The sequence below is a fragment of the Anguilla anguilla genome, chromosome 4 (assembly GCF_013347855.1).
Source record: "Anguilla anguilla isolate fAngAng1 chromosome 4, fAngAng1.pri, whole genome shotgun sequence".
NCBI classification, from domain to species: domain Eukaryota; kingdom Metazoa; phylum Chordata; class Actinopteri; order Anguilliformes; family Anguillidae; genus Anguilla; species Anguilla anguilla.
The window spans coordinates 30,563,423-30,587,380 of record NC_049204.1 but is presented as its reverse complement, the minus strand read 5'-3'; the positions used below and the strand labels follow the sequence as shown (position 1 = coordinate 30,587,380).

The 23,958-nt window shown below is 37.0% G+C and overlaps 1 protein-coding gene across 1 annotated transcript in view; it reads right to left on the bottom strand.

The window, feature by feature from the left end:
* dpyda.1 (dihydropyrimidine dehydrogenase a, tandem duplicate 1) overlaps window positions 1-23,958 on the bottom strand; it is a 177,804-nt gene that overhangs the window by 136,022 nt on the left and 17,824 nt on the right. Inside the window, exons 2-3 of the mRNA XM_035414829.1 lie at window positions 12,947-13,057; window positions 5,661-5,743 (exon numbers count right to left, since the gene is read on the bottom strand). Coding sequence (XP_035270720.1) covers window positions 5,661-5,743; window positions 12,947-13,057 — 194 coding nt within the window. The remainder of the gene's footprint in view (window positions 1-5,660; window positions 5,744-12,946; window positions 13,058-23,958) is intronic.

The window sequence follows — 23,958 nt, the reverse complement described above, 5'->3', positions numbered from 1 at the left end:
TAATTGTGTATTTTATTTTTACACATTTGGAAACCAAAGGCCATGTATGTTGGATTTTTTGTTGATCACTGGCAGCAATTTCATGTTGCTAATAAAGCTTTTACTGCAGCAATTATGTCACTTACTATTTTTTTCTACTACATTCTATAAAGTAAAGATGACTCGTTCACTTTTATAGATAGTATGTTGCAAAAAATGCACACATTTGACACTCAACCAAAAAATGTAGAGTGGTTCACAGGAAAAGGAAACTGAATTATAAAAAACAATGGATTTCATGCTGTCTATTGTATGCAGGTAGAAATGAAACAAGAAAATTAATGCAGTTTTTGTAATGTGCCAACTGTTACTATTTTGAAAGTTGTGCTATGATTGACTAGATGTTCCTCTTGGATAGAAAACATGTGCTAGTGTTTTGACATTTTGATTTGATATTGAGTCGGGTTTGCCGTGTTTTGATAGAGTTAGTGTATGTAGAGAAAGTTGTTTTGCATTTTGAAATGTATAGTTGGTATTTAATGAACAAAATGTGGTTTTGAGCAGAAAATTAACTATTTGGCTGATTGTGTGATGTAGGTGTGTTGCTGTGTTAAGAGTTTAGAAAAAGTATCTTAAAGTAATAATCTTAAAGATTTTCATTAAAATAAATTTCTGTTAAGTCACTATCTATCACTTAATTAATTAGGTAACACAATGGTGATTGAGCCTATTATTATATTAATTTATATTATTATTATTATTATAATTTATGATTAAAGAACTGGGTGTCTGTGGCGACATTCCCGGGAAAAAATCACAAGCAGCGCATAGATAGTGACGCGTTTTCCATCACCCATCAGTGGTTGGTCCGCCAGAGAGGGTAGGCAGAGCTAACGCAACAGGCTTGCTCTTCAACTCACTTGTGTGTGAGCGGCGTACAGTTTTTTCCGGTGTCTGCTAGCATTAAAGCTGGGGGGGTTATGGAACCCTAATAAGTTTTTGTGTAACGTGAGAGGTCATATTATTTGTTGATGTAGATTTCGTATTACATCTGATGACAATGTAACGTTACTAAATTACATAGCTATTTGCACGGCTAACGCTAGCTACCGGACCATGTCAATAAAGGCAACATTAGTTTAGACAACGTTCCGCACAGTATCCATCTCTCATATCAGGTAACGTTGCATTAGCTAGCCAGCTAATGTAATTAACACAATCTAATGTCAGTTAACAATTAGAAAAAACGCTAGCTACCGACCGGTACCGACCGGTACCGACCTCGCAAACTGTCTCTCGAATGCAATGCTACCTTGTTGCAGCGTTGCAATGTAGCTAACTAAAGGCCAGTTCAGATCAATGATTTGCAACGAGACTGGATGCAACTTGCAAAATTCCAAGAGGTCTGATTGTAAACGTTCTAAAACTGCACTTGGCGATTTGACATGGTGGGTCTTTTGAGACCCTAGGCAACGGCTTCAGAGGCTCTGCAACTAACCAGTTCACACCGCTGCAATTTTCTCTGCAACATTCTAAAACCGTTTAGTCTCGTTGCGAATCATTGATCTTAACTGGCCTTAACGTTACCGTTATTTACATTGCCATCAAGTTCATCAATATATAAGCCGGGGTATAGGTAGAGCAGAGCCGGGTCTGATTTCTGCGTAAAGATGTCAAGCCGGAGAAAACTAAATGAAAGAATACGGCAGTATGGATTAGCGTTGTTATTATTTTATTACGCTTCCTCATATGTTCCTTCAGCCTTGATGCCCTTTTTTGATGAAATCTCCTTTGTTTTTGTTTTATTCTTCTTATTCTGATTGCTAATTTATCACCCAGCTCAGCTTTATTCTCGAACAGTTTAGCTAGCAAAACCAGAAACAGGGCAGTTGTTTCAAAAATATCACACAACAATCATTCACGATGATGATGCACGAGATACATAATTGCACGAGCCACAGCGAATCCCGTGAATTCTTCTCTGCAGTGTAAAGATGTTCATACCAAGCAAAAGGTGGATAAAGAACGTTTGTGGAAATTGATCATCACTAATTCTACCCCAGGTCTGCTACAGCATTTTAACCCGGCATGGCAGTGTAAAGACAGCTTAAGTTAGCCTAATGTTAGACAATGAATGAGTATGTACATAACCTTACTTGTATAACAACCATTTTTTATTCAGTAAATAATAAGCGTAATAGTTGGCGAGGCCCAGGTGCCAACTGACTGACGTCACACAGGCGACACTGGTTGGATCCGGTTGGATCTATGGGAAGTGAGGTCCAAAAACACACCTGCAATTACCGCTTCTCGCCATTGGTACCGCCAAAGAGAACGAAACTGAAATGTTCGAGATTGTAACTTTAAGTATAGGTAAACGCTTGTTAGCAATTGTAAAAAACTGTAATAAAAGAATACTTAATTACTACTGCAAATACATTTGAAATTTTAAAACAAACAATAATCAGTTAAATTATCCATCGTTTCGTTCATTAAGAACTATTCACTCTATCCAAGTTGTGTTTACTGACACACATTAATTGCATTTATTGTGACACATATCTTTCTTATATAAATTTAGCTTGTTTTTTCTATTGGTTTGTGTCTACTATTATCATGAGTTATTTCCAACAGAATAGCAGAATGACCAGCACAGCTGATTAAGTATGACATGTGCCAGAACATCATTTAGCGATGAGCCATGCATATCCATGAAGTATTAATCTCAATTTATGCTCCTACATCTGCCCTGTGGAGGAAGGTCTATCGATATTCATTTTGACATTCTGATTCATTTTTATTCATACTGATTCTCAAAGAGACAGTAATACTGTTAAGCTATTTTTATTTAATAAAAATCAGTGGAATCACACATTTTAAATGAATCCTATAACTTAAATTTCAAAATATAAATGAAAATGTGAAGACCGCCCGGAAATGAAGAGGTATCTTAGTGACTCTGCACCCTGCCACTGCTCACTTCCTGTAGGCTATATTCTGTATACATCCTCCCTCCATACAAGTGAATGTAGCTCCAATTGACAGAGTGCACTTGCAGGGCACATAAGGAATAAATGTGCACACCCTGGTTTGATGATGTCTGATAAAATGTAATCAAACTATGATTTACTTTCATCTGTATCAAAAGTATAATTTTACACAAACAACATTTAGTATGTGTTCATCAGCCTACCATTGTTCCCTTTTCACTGAAACTTTTATCAGCCATGACTTATAATTAACCACCAAGCTCTTTTCACAGAGACCAGGTAAAAAAGAATTCTAACATCAGAAACATTTGCCTGAGATGGAGACAATCAAATAAATGAAGGAACTATTTGTATAGAATCTTTCAACTGGAAAAGATGTCAAAAGCCAGTGTGACTGTGGTTCTGACAGATGACATCTACACTGAAAAGCCATACGATGTGAGATTAGAAAGTTTAGAAAAAAAGAAAATTAAAATGACATCAATTTGATTTTTTCTTTAAAAAGGTACCATTAGGAAGCACATTTAAAAAGCATGTATTTGACCTTCGGCCCAATTATCTGAAAAGCATATTGGGTGCAAAGCTTGATTGCAGAGGGAGAGAACAATCTCCTTTCTGTGGTAGTTCTAATGCTCTGTCCAAGCCTCCCTTTACTCACATGGCCTGAAGAAAGACAGGACTTTCACCACACAAGAAACAACATGGCTGAAACACAACATACAGGCCTGCCACCTGACACCATATAAAAGGCAAGGTCTAATTTAATAGAAATGTATTCAGAAATATGTTCCGATTCAGTATTGAATAGAAGTTGTGTTTGTTAGTGAGGAGTATTCATCTGGAGCCTCCTGTCTGGCTCGAGATGAATAATGAAGCTAGATGTCAGAGCTCAACTATTCCACCGCTCCTGAGGACCAGACCACAGACGCTTCTACTTTCTTATGATCATTTGCAGATAAAGGCTTCCAGTTTAGACTTTGATGTCCTACATTAATAGCTTTTAGAAAACCTGAATCTTTCATCAAATTTGTTCCGGATCTCAGTGGGGGGTCGATTAAAAAGGAATTAAAATCAGTTGAATGTTAATGAAAGTGGCTCTCCGCTTTGTGCGGGTGGTGGCGTGTGCATGTGATTTTTTTTTTCTTTTCTTTTCCCTCTCTGTAAAGAAATGTTTGAGCTCCGTCAAAATTCCAGCCACGACATGTTATGAAAATGACTATGTATAAGCCTGTGTTCATAATTCTGGCAAACAACAGACAATTCTTCAAAAAGTTTTCAATTAATTACTATTCTGATTAAGTTTGTCTCTCCCGGGTGATATATTTATCTCAGAGCTGTTTCAATTTCATTTGGAATTGTTTCATTTACATGCAGTTCACAGTAATCCTACTCTATCATTTTTAATGAAGCTAAGGAGATTAAGCAAGATTGTGCCATAACAGCTATTGCTTAACTCTGTGTTTCAGCTAATAACGAAACTGTATGAAACCCTTTGCTCTATGGATCATCTATTATAAAAGGAAAAACAATTCACATCATGTATCATAAATAGTCTCATGACAGCATACCAGATCCAGCATGCATGTAATGCTTGTAAAATGCATTACTGCATTTTTTAATAGCACATACAGCACAAAAATATGAGAATACTTTTCAATAATTACCACTCAGGTCACTTAGGTATCAGTACTATAAATTAAGCACTTTGGGTAACACACTATTCAGGCTTTTCAGGATACCATACTGAATTTCGAACTGAGGATGCTCAGTAGACAAGGATGGCTAATTAATGGTATACTTCCCACTCATTTTTTCACAATCCTATATCTGAAATAAATTATGCCTTTAGATTTAAATCCACAACCCTTTCTACAGATAAAAAAATTTGAACAATCCATCATCATGCCAGACAAAAAATGTCTGTTACCTCAATTCTCTGTCACGTCTATCTATGTCTATCAAAATCTCTGGTGCTGTGTTTCCAGGTTTCCTTAAAAATAAACACGTCTTCTGAACTACGAAACCTTAAAGGGACTTAAAGGAACCATTTCCAAAGAAAGACAGTCTCAAGAAAAAAAACTTGTACTGTGCAGCATAAATCTGATCAATGTGACCTATGAACTAAACAACACCAACTGCTTTAGTCAACTGCTGATGAATCTACTCCCACAGTAGGACATTTTCCCATTAGGAAGATACAAATTGCAGGTTATTTTATGCTCATAAAACAGCATTGCTTGAAATCCAGCATGCAGAATTGTGTGATCCATTTGTAATAGGGGACCCCTTGTCCCAAAAACATGACATGCCCTTATATATACATATTATTAATTACACGGTTAAGCACCACCAATTATTAAACAGTTGTTTCCAATAAACAAAAACAAACAGCACAACCATAAGGAGTGCGCCCACGAGCCACACATCTCAAATCATTTCAATATCTTCCTGGGATGCCCCAAAGTATTTCCGAACAGCAAATTAAACATTGACGTGTTTCACTGTGTAGAGAGTCCCCAAAGCCTCAGAACCCCCTGTCAGGCCCCAAGGGACACTTCTCCGCTGACAAATTAATACCACTGAGAGGAAAGCTGAATGGTGACAATAAACTCATTTGTTCCCCCAATAATAAAGAATGACTTTTTTTTCTTTGCCACATCTGTGACTGTTGCCATGGTGACCTGGCCTTACCTCATTGCTTCTCGAAGTGCTCCGCGCTCACTCAGAGTCGTGTGTTTGATGTCATCAAAATTGTTCTCCAGCTTCACGCAGCTCTGCCATAAACAAAATGAAACAAAGGGGAAGAGAGAGAGAGATGAAGAAAGCAAAAAAAAAAAATTGTTTAGCTCTGCAGCATTTCACTGATCAGGAAAATTATTCGGTTCTCTTAAACCCAAAACCGCAGCGAACGGGCCTTTCTTTTTTCTTTCCTTTTTTTTTCTAAATCATCATGCAAATGACATGCTATCCTTTTAGACAGCGTTTGATTAAGCAAAATTGACACTGTGAACTTGTGGGCTAAACAAAAGCCCCTCCTTCATCCAACATGCAGTTGTCATGGCAACTCTCTTATCAATTCCACAACCCTGGGGATAAGTGTCTGTTCGGACAGAACTCTGCTGTTATTGACACGCTCACAATTAATGCGGCAGGCCTTTCTGCCCTCTGCTCGCCACACAAACAGCACGTCCTCACGTGTACGAAATCTCAAGCTGCACTAAACAAACCCCCCCTTATCAAGGCAGGTTCAATGACCACCAATGGCAGGAGCAGAGTTTGTAATCCCTGCCACATTTGAGAGGACGGAACGGGGCTTATTATCTTAAATGGCTGTGACTGAAAACCACCATGAACTTCAAAACTGCCCTAAACCACAGCGTTACGCAAAAGAAATGACAAGGGGTCGAAGGTCTGTATTCATTGCGTCAAATGAACTGTGAACTGTACATTACCCCAGCATACTATGTTACTCTTCCAACTGTACAATATTTAAACCACATTTCTCTATTTGTTTGTGTAACATGGCAATGGTTATACACATTACAATATTGCCATAGGAAGATGCGCTGTTGAAATCCCTTGCTTGTACCTTTAAGGCATATCTATTAAAACTACAGCAGCATTACACCAAGTACATAAGAGCTTCATACATAAAATATGTGAAACTAATATAATACTGGAAGGGAAGTGATGTTATCCATATAGAGACTGTTTATCCCCTAAAGTGTTTTTGCTAGAAGCATTGAAGAACATTCATTCTGTTGTATTCAATGCACAAAAAAAAGACAGAGCAGCTCACATTTTATTTTTAATAATAGGGAAAGCACAGATTCTTACTGACACCTAATTTACATGATTGCAGCCAAAGTGCAAGTCAGTGATTTTTAAATTGAATTCTGCTAACATTCTATATGGAATGCTTGGGTAGTGTGAACAAATGTTTTGTTTTTTATTGCTGAAACAATAAAAACAATGATATGGAAATTGATAATTATTGCACTGGTTGAGCTCAGGGGTTACAAAGAATTACTGCATGTCAGAGAAAAGCCAATACATTTCAAAGATGATTTGTGTTCAAGGTCGAGCACTTCTTTCGGTTGGGGAGAGAGGCACGCGTTTACACAGCCCAACTTGTTTTAAGAAATATTCACAGAGAAAGAAGGAACATGATGAATGTACTGTTGGAGGCCCTGAAAGGCAAGTGCTTACTGTAATACGTGCAAAGCTTTCCTTCTCCAAAGGTCAACCATCTGACATCTCACAGTCTGGCACTTAAAATGATTTTAAACACAGGCAAACCACTGTAAGCACCTTAATATTAATGAATCAATATTAACAAAGTGGCAATTTTGTTAAAATCATAATGGATCATACTTCCCTGTTTGACCTGCCAAAGCTACAGTACCAGTGTTAAACTCAACTGCCAGTACAGCTAAACTATTGTAAGTGGGAGTATGATATTGTCGCTTTCTTGCCATGAAATAAAAAAGTAGAGTTGATGGCAAGATGCCCATCAGCACATTGGCAGGCCATATCTACAGCTGTGACCTTGTAAACATTTCTCAATCTCTGGTAACATTGTCAAGAAGATGAGGGATACATTATTCCCTGGTAATCTCAACAATCTTGTCTGTCTGAGCAACCGGACTGTTTTTGAAAGATCATACCTCAACATTTAGACTGTGAATTAATCTTGTATTGGATGTTGCAATACTTAAATAAGGGCAATCCTGTTCTGTGTTGCTTTCAGAAATATACAGCATGCGAGATTGTTTAAATAAATGCGGTAAGAAAAATTGGTGGACATATTGAAAATGTCCCTCAACCAGGTTCTTTCACGTTTTTTTTACAAGAGTACATTCACAATTGAGTTTTAATGCTTACACCTATTTTCTCCCATTCTCTAAGCTTAATTTATCTTGTCTTTTGTTTATTTAGTTGAATTCATCAATTTGATTAGTTCAGTTTTGGTGCAGAGGATTAGGGTCAGTGTAAACTATAATGAATCATAGTTACTACAAATGTTGAATTTTAAGCATGTTTTTCAAACTATAGGACAAAATCGTATCACTATACCCGACTACACCCTTCATTAATGTGAAACATGAGACATAATAGAAAAAATGGTTTATTCATTATATAGGTTTATCTATTTCCATTTCAAATGTGTGTCGTTAACATATAGTCAGTGGTTTGGCTCTGTGCTGTTTCCTTTGAATGTGCGATAAGAGTTAAAGGGATTCCTCTCCCATTTCCCTCATTACACGTTTACAAAAATGAATGCACTTCACCTGACACACATAACTGACTTAAGATAATCTGATTAATGAAACCCCATGACAGACTGAAAGTCTCTGTTTTTACATGAAACCACTCAGGATATTAGTCTATTCGGTTAAACACACTTAGCTGACTAGGCAGAAAACATACTTTTCGTATATCCTATTGTACGTTAAGAGGCATGTTAAAATGCTTGGAGAGCGGATTTATTTGTATTAAGCTTCACCATAATTAATTTTATCGCCCCTCTAAAGGCCTTGTGGGAGGATGTGCCTCTGGTGTAATCCATACATCCCCGTCCTAATGCTAATGCTGTCACAGTTTGCCCTGCACTAATGATGGGAACGAAAGGGACAGCTGAAGTTATGGAAAATCCATGTTCAAGCTGACAAAAGCAATCCCACGTCTCCCTCTTTTACATGCACCAGTAAAACCTCCTCAGACCTCCAATCACTACCCAATCCATGTCATGTTGAAATTACACTTCATCTTCATTATGTAATAATAATAATAATAATAATAATAATAATAATACATTGTGATCCATAATGTTTGACAAAAACATTTTTTCTTGATTTGGCTCTCAATTTCACAATTTTACATTTGTAATCAAACAATTTATAGGTGGTTAAAATACAGATTTGCAGGTCATATATATATATATATATATATATATATATATATAGGCATCACATGTATAAATTACAGGCCTTTTTATATATAGCCCCCCATTTCAGGGCGCTATAATAACACATAATGCATCCCTGGCATGAGCTCATAATGCATCTCTGGCATGAGCAGTAGTTAGGGAGAAGCTGTACCCCTGTTTGTTAGGCAAGCACCAAGGTCTTGAATTTCATGCCGGTGTAATACGTAGCTGTTGAAGAGATGAGGAATTGTGAGATATTGGCTTATTTGGGGAGGGAGACCCTGTAGAGCAGCCATTACTTTGACTGGGAAAGGAGAATCAACTGAGACGTTAAAAAGTGAACTGATCCTAAAGACTGTGCTAACCTGATGCACGTAGATGAATGCACTTCCAGTACAACTGCCAATGCTTCAAAATTAAAGCTAACTAAACATATTATTAAATACATGATTTATTAATAAGGTTAGCTGCTGGTCATGAAGAAAACTGGCTGAAGTCACAGAGCAGTCACGGCAAATTTGAAAATCACAAAAAACTGGAAAAATTGGAAGAAATCAGGTGTTAAAAAAAACATTTATTAAATGTATCTGTATACATTGTTGCACTTAGTTTCTCCCAGGATTTGGCAATATCATTAAATTGCATATGCATATACAAATAACATTCAATCATTCAAAACTGCTAAAAAAATCACAGAAAGGTCAAAAAACGGAAGACATCACGGAAATGACTAAAAACCGGTGAAATTCACCTAACTGCCAAAATAAATGACAATTATCATGGAATCCATGAACCCCGTGACTTCCGTGACAAACAAGCAGCCTTAATTATTACCACTACCATGCACTTGCTTCTATATTATACGTATGGACTTGGCTCAGAATCATCTGTGTAAACTCTTTCAAGGGTGAAATCCCTGATAAACCAATTCTGGCCACTTTATTTTAACATCTTAATATTTTAGAATGAGAGGCAATCCCCACTTCCACAAAATGCAAATCGTGAAATGAGCAATCTGTCTTTACATTACTGGGGTAATACAGGCATGATTCATTTACTTTTATCTCAAAATGATTGAGTGAAACATTTGTTCCTCATTTTACCCAATCAATTTCTCTTCAATGGTGACACATAAACCTGGCAGACCGATTAATGTTGTCTCATCCATAACATTCAATGGCAAGAAAATTATTTTACACGCTGAGTTGAAAGTGCAATATCCTTTCCAGGTACAGCCTAGTCCTAACCTTTGTGTTTTAAACTTCAGCTGTTCCCGAACATAAATGTCATGCAAACAATGTACATGAAATAAATTATTCAAACACTGTCAGGTGAATTCAATCAATATTCACAAACACACACACACACAGATACATATATATATATATATGCAGACGAGTGACAAATTATGAGACAAAATCGGAAAAAATGAGAAAGATAATGAATGCAGATGCTTCCATACAAATGGACTGCATGATGCAATTAAACAAATAACGTCCTATCATGATCTGTATAAAAATACTGAGCAGGCCCAGTTGACCTTGATTTTGGATTATGATGGAAAGAGGAAAAGATATACGTGACTTTAAAAGAGGGTTCAGTATTGGAGCATGGATGGCAGGAGCTTCAGTCACAGAGCTCAACTGACTGGTGTTTCAATAGGAACAGTGACCAAAGTGACATCTGCATTTAGATCTATGGGAAGTTCAGTAGATCAGTAAATAGGGTCTGAAATTGTGGATGAAAGAGCACATTTGATGACCATGATCTCGTGCATTAGTGCGATATGTAAGGAAAACCAGAACAGCAACTCTTCCTCAGGTGACTAAGAATGTCAATGCAGGTTGTGAACAGAGTGTGTCAGCAAGAACAGTCCATTTACAACTACGTAGAGAGGGATATAATAGGAGGGTTGCAGTGCATAAACCCCTCATTACAAAGAAGAATGCACATTTGAGAGTTCAGTGGAGCAAAACCCATAGGCATTGGTCTACAGAGATGTGGTGGAAAAAATTGATCTGATCAGATGAATCATCCTTCACCATATTCTCAACAAGTGGGCAAGGGCATGTGTGGCATACACCAAAGAACGGTACAGCCCTGAATGCTTGACCCCCTACGGTGAGGGGGTCAGGTGACTATTATACTGTGGGGTCATTTTCCTGGCATAGCTTGGGTCCACTTGGAGGGAAGGGCTACTGCAAAGGGCATCAGTGACTACTGTCTGCAGAAGCCTTCATGAGCAAAAGGCCAAAAGGAATCACCCCAGGATCCCAAGACCCTTTAATAGAATCTGAGAATCTGAACTTTAACCACATGTTAATTGTATTATTGCAAATATAAAATTGTGGAGTGCAGATAAAATAGAAAAAAGAAATAATGGGTGGAAGAAGCCATATAAATATAACTGTACTTTCTCAAATTAAGTACTGCACACTTAACAATTAACACATGATCTGATACTTAGTTAAATTCCTTGATAAACTCATGAATGACAGCTGAAGTTCTTGTTTACCCATGAGGAACATTTCACTGTGGCCTCTCAGCATATGAATAAACTCTTATTTGTTTATTCAGCTAATTAGCTAAATGAGCCAGGGTAACTGATGGAAATAAAAACCTTAATACACACTAAAAATGCCCCAGGATTTCTCCTGCCCAAGTATTAAGAAAGTCTGACTCAGAGTACACTCAGGTCCATTCTTTCCATTTGACTGAAATCTGTTTTCCTGAAGGAGGTCGTCATCAAAGGACATGTCATGAAATGAGGCTAGAACTGGCTGTATTCAGGGCAAAACAATCATATTATAACATTGTTCTTTAAATGTCATATTTTCCAACAATAAAGGCCAGAGGCAAAAACGATTCCTTCCACCTGCCATGACATGGACTAGAATGGGTCAGACTAGCCTATCTGAGCACAGTTCGTCCCTACAAAGCTATGGGCTAGCTACCACTGTAGCATATATTCATATACATTTTGCTCCCTGGGTAAGTTAACAACCCAAACTTTTAAATGATAACGATAAAATGAATTTCTTTGTACAATTTTGAGACAAAAGGTATTTTCAAGTTTCACAATATAACTCAGCATAAGATAGCTGGTCACACTTCTTCAGACCTACATATTAAGGGTGATATGGAAAACATGATGTTACAGTAAATGTAGAGTTACAAGAGACCAATAACGAAAAATATGATTATTGGAATCAATCTCTCTGGGCATATGTAGGAAAAGACACTTGGACGGAAATTGTCAAGTTGGATGTTTTTTTTTTAATCTTCAAAAAACATCAAACTTAGGCAGCACTATACTATCAATTTAAAAATAATTTCAAGACTGCAGACACTGACTGATTATTGGATGGAACTGCAAGCAAATGTGCACAATAAGCACAAGTTACACAAGTGCTCCAAGTAGACTGAAATGTGTGCTTAGGAAAGGAATCCCAGGGCACTGTGGTTATAGGGGATAAGAGCTGCATGTTAAGTTCTGTGTAAATTGCTTTATGTGATGAGCCTAATTCTTAATATAAGTCCTGAAACCTCCAACGCAGATTGTGATAAATTAGGCATATATACTTAAGACTAGTATAGTCAGTAGGGAGTAGATAATCACACCCCCAAACACTTCCATCTTGTTTTGTGGCTCCATCAAATTAACTGGAATCTCAGCTGTCTTAAGAACAGATGAGGCATTGCAAACACTTGCCAAGAAAAAAAAAAAAACCCTTAAGTTGCAGTCTAGTCTTGGGAGATATTTCAGATACATAGGCAATATGTACATGGAATCCCAATACAATCCATCACACATACACATGTGCGTGTGACGCCAGAGGCAAACAAAACAAATAAAACCTCAAATAAACTCTCCTGATTGTGCAGTATGAGAACAGCTAGCTTTGTGCAAATTAAGGGACCAGCGTGTGGTCCCTTACCTTCAAATAAATTATTATTTGCCCAGCGGATTTGGTCAGTCTTATGTTTTGAGAGACACATGTATATGCTGAGACAGGGTTCAAAACGGATGGCCCAAACTGACACTCACATCGCAGCTTTTCTCCGGGTTTCGTTTCCAGTGCTTCTTCTCTTTTTGCTTCAAAGTTGTCGAATAGATCGTAGCATGGTTCTTCACCCTAGGGTTCAAAGCCAGGATGCTCTGCAGAAATAGAAACACAATTCAAATGAATATCCTTAGTACTGCAGAGGTTTACATATAGGTTGGTTTAACTTCATCTTAACAAATAAAAAGACATACAGACCTTTTTTTTTTTTCTGATATTGCCATGCTTGCCCATTAATACTTCCAGAAACCCAAGAAGACAAACCAGGGCTCTATGCTAACATTTTTTCCAATGAGCACATGAGCTCTAAAGTTGGAAAATTTAGGGGCATACTAATGCATCACAATTAGTAGATGTGCTCTTAAATTATTTCTCCAGTCAGCACACAATTTTCAGGAGCAAATGATCCTAAAATTGGAGCATCGTAGAGCCCTGAATACTACGTAAACAGAGCAAAGCTAGTTCACAGTTCATAATTCAAACTAAATGTAAATAAGTGGTAAGGAAATACATTTTCTAATATGTTTCTAGTTTCTAGTATGTATGTTTATAATTTTTTCAATATGTCTCTTTTCTCCTGTTTTACTCTTTGGTTCTGTATAATCTCCATTTATGTTTGTGAAGTACTGCAGCTTGCTTATGGTATATCCATTTTTGACTCCATATCCACAGTTTCTTTCTACTGGCACAGTTTCATTGTATCACTTGTTTTCCACCTGTTGCAAATAATAAACAGGAAATACAGAAGTCATGCACATCACCTAGTGGAAGTAAATTCGGTGGTTAGGTTTTTGTTTCAGTTACTAACAGAATTTTATGCAGCAGATTTAAAAACCATTTTAAATTACTGAGGGCTGCAATTGTTTCTCAAAAGGAAATCTGGTGCAATCAGCTTGATTTTTATAACACGTTTTAGTTACAGTACCTAATGGGCCTTATTCATGTTCATCAACAAAGTTCAATAGCTCAAGTCTCTTTATTGTCCTTCTTGTTTCAAGAAAACAAAGCTTGTGAATATTTAATAAACCACTAATTTTAATGCAGCCTCCAGCCACTACAGAATGCTTTAAACTCTAGTGGACATTGTTAAATACTTGTTTTCCTGGATTATAAATGCAGTTCTTCCTGAGGACAACTGCTCATCACACAGAGAAGATACACATTTCCTCTCTTCAGTGTTCAATCCACATAAATCCCACATAAATCATACTTCTCAAAAATGTACTTTAACATAGAGTAGAAACTGTCAGTACCACAACCACCATGCCCTAGTACTACAGAAAGAAACTGTCCTAGTTTTTAATCCGCTTAACCCCAAAGCACTCAGTGGATGGGAAACATTGTACAATGACATAAAAATTGAGCAAATTAGCTCATTTGTTTACACCATATGCAATGTTGTTAAGTATCATAGTCAGAAAATACATGTCAATGCTGTTACATGTTGAAACTATCCCATTAACATGTAAGAAACAGAACCTGAACCACCTAGCAGCATGTTGCAAGCAAATTAGCACTGTTGTCTGAATGCCAAAAAACATATACAAATATTCATATCTGTATTCAAATATTCACAAATAACTAAGGTACAGTAGGTATCAATATTTAGAAGAAGAAAAAACTAAAAACAACAGGGTGTGCTAATAGTGCTCAGCTCCCAAATAGAATATTCATATCTGTATTCAAATATTCACAAATAACTAAGGTACAGTAGGTATCAATATTTAGAAGAAGAAAAAACTAAAAACAACAGGGTGTGCTAATAGTGCTCAGCTCCCAAATAGAATAGCCAGAGACTGTGCAGTAGGGAAAAGGGGGGATATATGACCACAAAGCGCAAGATGCAGTAACATGCAGTGATTCGGCAGTGATGCAAGCTGTCCCTGATTTGTACACAAAATTTGTACACTAAAATTTGCAGTCTTGGTTAGGACAGAGGACATGTTATTTTGACGAAATGATGCATAACAACGGCTACATTTGACCAAATTTGAAAAACTTGACCAAATTTGGTGTTAGGCTACCTGGCACAAATATGGTTGCACAACTATCCTTCAAATTATGTCCATGGTCAGGCACTGTCCTCCCTGCTCTGCTCTGAGTACCCTGGCTATGAGAGGGAGGGGGAGGGCCAGCTGATGCAGGGAAACAAGAGTTGGCTGAATACAGGGCTTCACATTAGAATTTTTGGCTCACCAGCCATTGTGGCTAGTGATTTTCCAAAGTGGCATTTTCACTAGCTGAAAATTTAATTTCAATAAATAAATAAAATGTATTCATATATTGGAGAATGCATGCACTTGTTTAACATTATAGCTGTCCAATCTGAGTGAACTGTGTGTCTAAATCACTAGCCTACACTTAACGAAAGCACAGTATTCTTACATTATAGCAGTTGGCCTGGGGTTTATATTATGTCCCTGATTGTAAACATGCAAGTGCTTTACTTAATAAATAAATTATTCATAGCATCACTATCGCAACTTCACTTCTCTATCTTAAACCAACCTGAGGAAGGAATTATTCTCAATAATCACTGTCGCCAAAAGTTGGACTGAATATAGCCTAGAGTAACAATACATGCACAAAGACTATAATCAAGGACATGCACTGAGTGGTGCGGGCAATGTAACCAACTTTGGTTAAACCCAGGGAAGAAAGCCATCATCAAAGCCAGTGTACTTTACTTGTATTTGATATCACATGAGTACTTGTGGGCAAGAACAGGACAGGCAGAAAGGTAAGCATGGGCAGCAGAGGGCAATGGGAGAAAAAACTCTTGCTCCAGAGGAGTAAATGTGCTGGTGCTCCAGCACTATTAGGACCTAATGTGTTTATGTGCCAGGGAGGAATGAACAAAGGACTGAACCTTGCACACTCTGCTTGTCTCCCTCTCCTATTGCAGCATGCAGTGCATCCCAGCAACGTAACTGTGGTATGACGGCAGCTAAATTGTTCCACATGTTTTTTTCAGAAATCTCAGAAAGATATGAATTGCACTCAATGCTCTGCTGCTCACCCTCGGTGCTTGGCACCCAGCATAACTGCTTGCAGCTATATTTCAGTATACTTCTCTTGCAATATGTTTACATTCTTGCATTTGCTTTAGGGTTTAAAAAAAAAAAATCACTTTTTTTACCTTTATGTTTGTGTTTCTGCTTTTGAAGCCTAATTGCCCTTGTGGGCCATAATAGGGTAATGGACACAAAAATACTTGCACATACTAAGCACTGGTAGAGCATTAATCAAAACGCTTCAAACATCTGGGCCTGTACTGCACATGTACCTCACATTATCACACACTGCTGTATGGAGTTTCCTGTACTGAGAGTGGGACCTGTTTGCGAATGTAGCAAACATTATAACAGCAAATGAACCCAAAGCCAACAACGGCACTCAACGGTAAAGCCATGGTATTACTGATCCTTGACACCATGCCAGGAGATAAGAAGCTTAAACCAATGAATAAATTACTTTTAAAGCATACATGAATTTGTCTTTTTTTATCACTCTTATGGAGGAAGAGGTAAGGCACACACTCAGTACCTGAAGTACCTGAGGCTATTTCCGTAATGAAGAAAGGAGATTTATCTTTGCTTCTCTCAAGACAAATCATGGATTTGATTGTCTTCAGTGACAGATTCCCTCCTTGTTAGTTCCCATATGAAAATGCATGCAAAAACAGAATCATCTAAAAATGGTAACCGAATTTATCCATCGAAAAATATAGGAATATTATTTTTTTGCATGCAGTTGCTCGAGTAGCATGAACACTCTTGTAATGCTCAGGAAAACATTGTATGAAAATAAATCTGAACTATTATTCATTTTCAATTATTTCTATTTTTCGACTGTAATTTTTTAAAGAATCCCTTTGAATGAGCATGAGAGTGAGTAAATTAATCTAAGCATATGGTGAAAAAGATCTGATCCTATTTTGCTCTTTTCGGTTCATAATTTCCATTTACTGTAAAATAATGTTTATTTGTATGACCCACTGTAGGTGTCTGTATACTGAATATTAGATTGCTTGTTTGTTTGTCTTGCTTCTTATTTATATCTGTAGTGCAGCTGATGGCAAATAATTTTCCTTTTGGCCATTAATAAAGCCCAATTCTACAGTACAATTAAGGTACTCTTCTTCCATGTGATTCGCCCACTGCACTGTACCATAGTTGTAAATATAAAAAATGAGCGTGAAAAGCATATTTGTACATGATTTACACCAGATTATCTGAGTGTGACTGCACAACAACAACCATTTTTCCATTTTGGATGTCAACAACCCTTAAACGAAACACCCTGAGTCACATTTAAATAAATAAACATGCCAGACAGCCCGACAAGATTACACATTTTGTCCATCGCTACTAAGCCATGCATACAATAGAGGAGAGCTGGCCATCAAATTGATTTTATTCCTATTTTTGTTACAGTATCAATTAGGTTACATTCCAAAACATTTTTTTTTTAAATTCTGAGTAATGTATTGTTATGTATGTCTTCTATCATTATGAATGTACTGCACATAGCCTATATTTATCACATATAATACATAAGGCAATATGATATCAATTCTCTTTATCCAATAGTAGGGTAGGCCCCTGTGACTCATGTCATGGGATGCAACTACTTTATGCAACACCAAACATCATCCCATTATCCTATTAATTCTTTAATTTCACACCTAATAAAATGTAGTTAAAGCGCCACGTGAAATACACGCCGAAACAAAGAAAATACACTTCTTGTTTTATTGTGTGTTGAGGACTGTAATACTCGAGCATTTTTATTTAATGTGGTCTAGATAAGCCAATGTACTTATGCCAAGGCCTCAAGGTAAACTTGGTGATAATAACAGCAAGGTCATTTAGAAAAGGAGATGCAACTCCGCTGGAATCCTGTGGCGATAATGAGCCTTGGATAGCAGGATCCCTGCAAAATATGAAACTAGCTTCTGTAAAGCATTACTTTTATGAAATGGCGCGACCACACAATCACCCTCTCGTATGTGAAAACAAATTGCCATTTAAAACCGTTACTGCAAATTCTTTCTATAAAACAATAATGTGAAAAATTATTTATGGCCACTGGCCTCCTATACAGCCATGCAACACCAAAACAATGCAAGGTGAAAGCCTTTATTTTTTATTAGACATGAGATGCAAATGTAAAATGTACATGGAGTCCAGACAAATGTATGGTGTTAATTTCTGATCAACTATTTTTTGTTGATGTAATTTTAAAAGCGGGTCAATGAAACAGCTTAAAGAGCAGTTTAATTCCACTGTGACCAGCAATGTGTAATACATTCATCTATATTCTACAGTATGTTTAAATTAATTGTCGTCCTGTTTTGGAATAAAGATCGCCACCTAGTCACCAGCTGCATTGAGGAGAGGTCAAATATAATGAACCTTGACTTTGTTGCTAACACGGATGTCATGGTTATATTTCAAACGCTCAATCAAACAAAAGGGCAAGAATGCAAAGCACAATAGGTTCAGAGAAATCACCAACAGGGAACTTGCAAACAGGGATGTCAGAGTGTCAAATCCATCAGAAAAGTGCTGAAGTGAATGTGCATCAGGAAGAAAATGATCAAAGTGAGGCACACTCATGTAAGCCAAGCCTGAATAAAGCACAGGACGAACAAGCTATATGACAGTTAAATGGGACTGTATAACCAGAGCAAAACAGTCTCTGTTTGAACCTCATTAATCTCACATTATTTTTCTTGGCAGTGCCTCATTGACCTGGAAGCCATTGTAGATTTACATACTGCATTTTTAAAAATAACTGGTGATATGCAGCCAGGCGACTCAATGGAAGATCCTCTAAAATATATCCATTCACCATGACCAAAGGAAGCAGACACATTTTAATCTTAGATAGAACTACTGAAATATAACCTCTGTGATTTAAAGGGGTAGTGGAAAGCTACTTGAAGTTACTGTATGAGTAAATGGCTGGTAGGCTAAGAAATTTTTGGATTCAATTCAATTTTTGGATTCAAAAAAACAAACTGGATTCAATTTTGGGCTAAACTGGCTGAGTTGTCCATACTGACACCAGCTACAGAAATATCATCATTATCTGAATATTAGAACATTGGCAGGGCACAACTGACCTTCTCCTGAAATGGGTAAGATGGGTTTAAAAGCCTTATACAATATATCGTACAATGTTTTTAAACCCATCTTATCCATTTCAGGAGAAGGCCAGTTGTACATATCCCTTATACATATCCATTCATCCATTATCTAACTCTCTTATTCCTGGTCAGGGTTGCGGGTAGGCTGGAGCCTATCCCAGCATGCTTTGGGCACTACTGAAGGATATGTTTTTGGCCTTTGAAGGCATTCATCATAAAGGCATCAAAAAGGCAATTTACAAAAAAATGTTGTTTTTTTTAAAAACTGGTTCGTTATACAGATGACCTGCCTGCTTGTCACTTTAACTGTACTGACTGCAGAATTGGGAATGTACTGCCATCAAGGTGGCTCTGTGGGCAAGTCATTAGTATGACTTTGGTAAAAGTCTTCCTGGTGCGTTACAGAATTCCCGGATATCAATAGTCAACATTGTGACAAATGCTTAGTCAGCAGACTAATAGCTTCAGATCCCCCCCCCGGAGGTGGTGATTGCAAAATTCCTATAACTGGGACTAACTGGTATTGGCACATAAATGTATGGCTGAATCGTTCCTATCCTATTATTTAGAGTCAGAGTCACTGATGTTAGTCAGTGTTGTTTTCCATATAGTTCTCCATGTTGTGCTAGGTAGCTGAATAAATGCTAGAAGGGGGACTTTTACTGGGCTGTTTAGATAACCTGTTATCATTCATCATAGGGACAACCTCCAGCTCTCCTGTGCAGAAATATGTCATTTAAAATCATAACAAAATGCATTTTTATTTTCCAAATTACAAATTCAGAACTTGTATAAATTGGAAAATAAAGTGATTGCACAGGGTAACTAATTCAGGCAGGGTTTCCACTCCAGGTGACCTGCAAAAGCTCCTTTCTTTGATGCACCCAGAGAACACCAACTGACACTACTGTAGCCCTCCTGTAATTCTCTGCGGCCTGCAGTCCATAGAGAAGTTACTAGCTCCTGGGTGAGGGCATTCGAAGAGTACCCACACTTCACCTACAGTGTCCCTTGCTATTCCAGCAGCTATTTTTAACAAGAAATAGTGAGGGAGCCATGGAAGATGAAAGACACAATGGAAACATGATGGGAAAAGAGCAAAAAACACACATTAGATGTGGACAGCGGAAGATGAGGAGCTAATGAAGCCATGGAGAGAACATGAGTGCTTATTGATCGTTCTGCAGAGACTAACCATGACAAACCCCAGGAAATGGGCAGGTGCTTTACTGAAAATGGTATATGATTTTGCATGCATAGCTCACAGCTAGATAAAATATTTATGTTTTACAATTGGAACGTTTATCCCAAAAATTCGGGAAAACATTAACAATGTGCCACAGCAGAGATGAGACTTTCATTTTGCCAGTTTGTTATTAACACTTGCAACCCCCCCCCCCCCCGCCCATTTATTACATTTATTTATGTAAATACTATTTTTAATAACCAATTTTTTTTCTCATTTTTAATTTACAGCAGTGTCTCACATATAGCCACATATTGACCTTCTCCTTTCAAGTGGAAAATGTACAAGAGAAACAAATCCATGTTGGAGCCAAGGAAACCCTAATACTGTTTGACAGAGTCTAATCTACAGTTGTTACAAAATGTTTAAGTAAAATGGGAAAATAGATACCAGAATTAAACCTGTAGCTAGCTGTCCACCTGCTGATAGATCTAGTAATACACGGTGCACATGAGTGCCCATATATTCAAAGAGTAGTGATTTCTTTCTGCATTATGGATGACATCTATTATTCATATCATTATTAATATGTAGCAGGTACAGACACCAGCACTGCAGTAGCTGAGGGCACAGTGCAATTGGAAACAACATTATTTTAAAACACTGCCTGGCAGGGAAACCCCCACCCCCTGACTTAAAAAACAAATGGCGAACATTGGGTATCTGATTTTGCAAAGGTAAGGGAATGACAACAATAGTGCATCACATCTGAGAATGAAAACACCGCAAGCTTATAAAATGTGCCTCGTTATTTTGTAATGAGGTACAAACAACATCTAGCATTAGCCTATACATTGAATGAACAACAATGCAATTTTAGTGTAAATATTTACTCACTTCCTGCAGATGTTTGGTGTCAAGGTGTGATGACCTGTGTCATTATTAAAATCCAAATAAAATTCTTCAGAAAGCTAAGCTGGCCGTTAATATGAAGAGAAGTTTGTTACACCTACAAAATGACTAAATACATAAATGGGAAAAAGCAAGAATATAGCCTATAAACACAATAATACATATATTATATATAAACTTAAACTAATTCTACAGTATACTCTATAGTACACTCAGGAGGACAGAGACAGTCCTTTTCACATTAGAATTAATTATATTAGGGTGCAGCCAGTCTTTTCAGCAATGTCAAATGTTATGCATCTTGGCCAATGAGATCAATACTGAGCAAGGAAGAGAAAGCATCCATCTATACATTTTAATCAATATCTCCTTTAAAATGGAGCCTCTTTGCAATTTTAAAGAACCCCCCTTTGAGCAGTTGTGTGTGGCTCAGTTATTTGGCCTTCAGTTACACAGAGTGTGACTGAAAACCAATAGTCTCACACCGTAATAGAATAACACAGTTTATGTGTAGGTAGAACACAATACACAATAGAAACTGAGGGAATATTCTCTGTCACTAAACATAAAGCGTATGTAATGTTATGGTCGGCACACTGCATTCTCTAGATATATCACAAAATACCACAATGGCTAGACAGTCACATGGCTAAACACTGGTTGTGTGTTATCAAACAATATAAAACTCTTCTTGTTTGCCTGACCTTTTCATTCAAGAGAAAAAGCCCGACAAGGGATTTGCAGATAGCATTTTAAACTGGGATCATATGTGTGTCTTGGATCATTCCACAGGGAACCTGGTGTTTGAGTTTATCACTCTTCACCAATCACTAGGCTATGAACAGATGGACGATCAATATCATCTTTTGCACAAAGTATGCAAACTCCCCTCCTTATTAAGATATGATGCATGCCCCAAAATAACACTTCAAAATTTTTAAGAAAAACAGCAGACATAATTTGATATTTTATGTTTGTGTCATGAAAGGTGACATTAAAAATTGGTATGTGTAATACCAAGTCATTAGATTTTGGCTTTATTTATTCATTTATTTATTATTCAGAAACAGATTTGGTTCACTAAAGGTTCTTACCATGATTAGTAAAGAAGGGTGATGTGCCTTTTCTGGACTAATCAATAGCTGCACCATATTGTGCAATAAATTACCTTGACCTTCTTGTCTTGCAGTACAAGCAGCCACCAGGACTTAGTATGCAAAAGCCCTTAACTCAGGGGTGCACAACTCCAGTCCTGGAGGGCCGGTCTGTGTTCTGGTTTTTGTTCCAACCAATTACCTTAGTTTTAGTTTTCTGACAGCTCTATAAACTATGCTGGCTTACTCCTGTATTTGAGGACAGTACAATTTATAAAACTGCAGTCTGCAGTTGTAGCTGGTGCTTATACAATCAAGATAGGATGGAGCTCATTAAATAATTAAGAGCAGAAGTTGGCACAATATCCTGAAATGGATCAGCCCTTGTTGTGTACCCCTGCCTTAACTTAACCCCTTCCCAAATAAAGCCCCATCTTTGATAAGAAATTATGTGCTGCTATGAGGTGGTGAATGGTTAAAAATGAGCAGGCTATTCTTCGTCATGCGCTTAGTCGTCTTCTGAAATCAATACAGGAATTTCCACATATTGATCTGCCGTTAGTGAAATAAAGCTACAGCCTTTGGGTCAGCAATATTAAATATAGTATCAGAATATCATTCAGTCCCCAATATACTGTACTTCATAAAGTGGTAGAGAAACAGATCACTAAAGCAATGAGTTTGCACAGAGATCTATTTTGCTAAGTACTCAGAAACAATTATATTTTGATTCAGGATAAGGTTAAATTTGTACAGTAAAGGTAGTAAATCAGACTACATTTATAAAAGGAGGTATTTTATGTGATCACCTACAACATTTGTCATATTAGCCCCAAAATCTGAAGCATATATGTGAATAAGAATAAAATGATAATGTATCATTTTTTCATACCTCGGTATGCTTTCTAAACAACATCGCAATATATGGTATAACTTGTATTTTTCATAAATCATAGGTCACACATGACACGCCTGAACGACAATTACTAAAAAATGTATTTCTAAAAATCTATATAAATATTGTGATTAAAATATTAAACCTTAAATAAATTTATTGTGGACAATAAGTGTCGTTACAAGGAATTTTAATGTGATATACTAACAATTTGACAAGCAAACAAACAAATCTTAGCATTCAATACTTTACATTAGCCAGCCTTAGCCAGCTGGGTCTCTGGTCCCCATGGTAATAAGGTAATGAAACTTCCAAGGAAAAAAATTCTAGAAAAATTCTAGGACATTATTCTTAGGAGAGATCTCCGGTGTGACCATAACCTCCCAAAATCGAGGGGGGACAGAATGAGAAAAAACAGGTAACATTCCTGTCTTCACACAGAGTGAGTTTATCAGATCAAATAGCAGCTGTTCCTTAAAGACAGTGATCTAAAAACTAAATATCTAACACTAGCTAACAATTTTATTGAACATAATATTCTTATTTAGTCTTTACCTAATCTATGCGACATGGAAAATGTATTTACTAATTTTTTCTCATCATGCGCACTGTTTAACCAATTTTTATTTTAGTTGTGAATAAAAATTGGTTAAACAGATAGGCTACAACTCATTTTTGTTACAATCTTCATTGAAGGTAATGCTTTTGAAATTACATCTTGGTGTCAGTGGTGGTTAACTATTGCTATGCAAAAG